General features: G+C 36.1%; 1 protein-coding gene across 1 annotated transcript; it reads left to right on the forward strand.

The window, feature by feature from the left end:
- The first annotated feature begins 389 nt into the window (after window positions 1-389).
- Window positions 390-1,328, forward strand: LOC126490542 (olfactory receptor 7A10-like). The gene has a single exon (XM_050125520.1). It carries the CDS (start codon window positions 393-395, stop codon window positions 1,326-1,328), a length of 936 nt encoding a protein of 311 aa, XP_049981477.1. The 5' UTR covers window positions 390-392.
- The last annotated feature ends 882 nt before the right edge of the window (window positions 1,329-2,210 follow it).

Consider the following 2,210-nt stretch of genomic DNA (forward strand, 5'->3'; position numbering starts at 1 on the left):
TCACAAAGCGAAGCCTTTCTGAATGATCAGAATTAATGTAATCACTGAAAAGTTTTGAAAATGAGATTGGAGGTCAGAGTGGATCCACTCTAGAGAAAGGATTTCCAGCATTTAGAAACAACCATTTTGGCTTGAAAAATCTGAAGGTTCTCTGGTCTTCATGTGGTTTAACTTTGTAGAGTTAGTGGTTCTAAGTACAGATGAAAAAAAGAGGCAAGTTTCTGAAAGGTTGGTTAATACTGTGAGGCAATAGTTATAATAAATTACAATATGTTGGACTCTCAAGTTTTAATAGTAAAATATTGTGTCTTTCATCTCAATAAATAAAAAGACAGAATTTAGAGACCGTGTGGTATACGTTTCCCATTCTTTTTCTCCCATATGTCAACAACATGAAAACAGGAAACCAAACAATTATTTTAGAATTTTTACTTGTGGGGTTTTCCCAAGATGCAGAGTATCAACCCTTGCTATTTGGACTGTTTCTACTCATGTTTGTGGTTGCTGTACTTGGGAACCTGCTCATCATTCTGGCAGTCAGCTCTGACTCCCACCTGCACACTCCCATGTACTTCTTCCTCTCCAACCTGTCCTTTTCTGACATTTGTTTCATCTCTACAACCATCCCTAAGATGTTGGTAAACATTCAAACACAGAGCAAGTCCATCACCTATGCAGGATGCATCACCCAAATGTATTTTTTCATGGTCTTTGGAGGCATGGACACATTTCTTCTCACTCTGATGGCTTATGACAGATTTGTGGCCATCTGCCACCCCCTTCATTACCCAGTAATCATGAACCCCCAACTGTGTGGCCTGCTGGTTATTGTGTCCTGGTTCATCAGCTGCCTATACTCTCTGGTCCAGAGTCTGTTGGTGCTGCGATTATCCTTCTGCACGAATCAGATAATTAAACACTTTTACTGTGAACTTGCTCAGGCCCTAACTGTAGCTTGCTCAGATACACTGCTCAACCATATCCTTCTTTATATTGTGACTTGTATTCTTGGCTTTGTTCCTTTTTCAGGGATCCTTTATTCCTATTCTCAAATTGTTTCCTCCATTCTGCGAATTCCATCAACAGATGGAAAATATAAGGCATTTTCCACTTGTGGTTCTCATCTCTCAGTGGTTTCATTATTCTATGGGACAGGTCTTGGTGTGTACCTTAGTTCTGATGAAACTTCCTTTTCTTGGAAGGGCATGGTGGCCTCAGTAATGTATACAGTGGTCACACCCATGCTGAACCCTTTCATCTACAGCTTGAGGAACAACGACATTAAGAAGGCCTTACAAACACTTGGGAGAATACTTTTTGTTAAGTGATAAGGTCACTGATTTTAGGTTTCTAAGCTGATAGAAGTAAAGCAGAAGGCTAAAGAAATTCTGCTTATTAATCATGTAGAAATTCTATTCAGTTTGGTCCTCTATTTTGATAAAAATTATATTGTGAGTACTTTATCTGAAACTTATGAGAAACTTTGTTATCTTCAGTTTTATCCTTCTCCCTTTTTTTGTGACACATTTCTTGATTTCATTATAATGTTTACATTTTTGTAGGTCAATACAACCTTTAAATTACCAACTCATGAATTGTTTGACAAAAGTTATTAAATAGTTAATTTATAGAACTTAAGTCCATGTATAGGTATTCAATACTTGTGGCTATAAATGTTTCATTAATGAGGCACATGCTAGAATGTATGTTACTAGTAGACAGTATCCCTCTGTACAGGCTGAAAATTACCATGAAAGATTGTAAGCACCACTCAGAAATCACTGCTGAGATTTTAGACCTGAAAATTTCCAACCTTGCTATTACATATCAAAATGATCTATGATGTGAGCATTTTTGTATCCCTGACTTGTATGTTAAAACAATATAACCAATGTGATTTTATTAAAAGGGAGGAATTGGAAAGCAATTGCATTTATTCCTGATGGCACCCTCTGAAATAAAGCGTCCTTTAGAAACAAAATATCCTAGGGAGCTATCTTGCTTTTTCTCTACATAAGAACATAATAGGAAGGTACCGTTTATGAGCCAGAAAATTGGCCCTCAATAGAAATCAAATCTATCACTTCTTAATTTTAAATTTTCCAATCTTCAGAATTGTGAGAAATGAATTTTTATTGTATATAAAGTATTTAATCTAAGAGATTTGCTATAACTTCATGAATATATTATCTCCTATGACTAAAGAGTAT

The sequence above is a fragment of the Alexandromys fortis genome, unplaced genomic scaffold, assembly GCF_014885135.2.
Source record: "Alexandromys fortis isolate MF-2015 unplaced genomic scaffold, M_Fortis_MF-2015_v1.1 scaffold_242, whole genome shotgun sequence".
NCBI classification, from domain to species: Eukaryota; Metazoa; Chordata; class Mammalia; order Rodentia; family Cricetidae; genus Alexandromys; species Alexandromys fortis.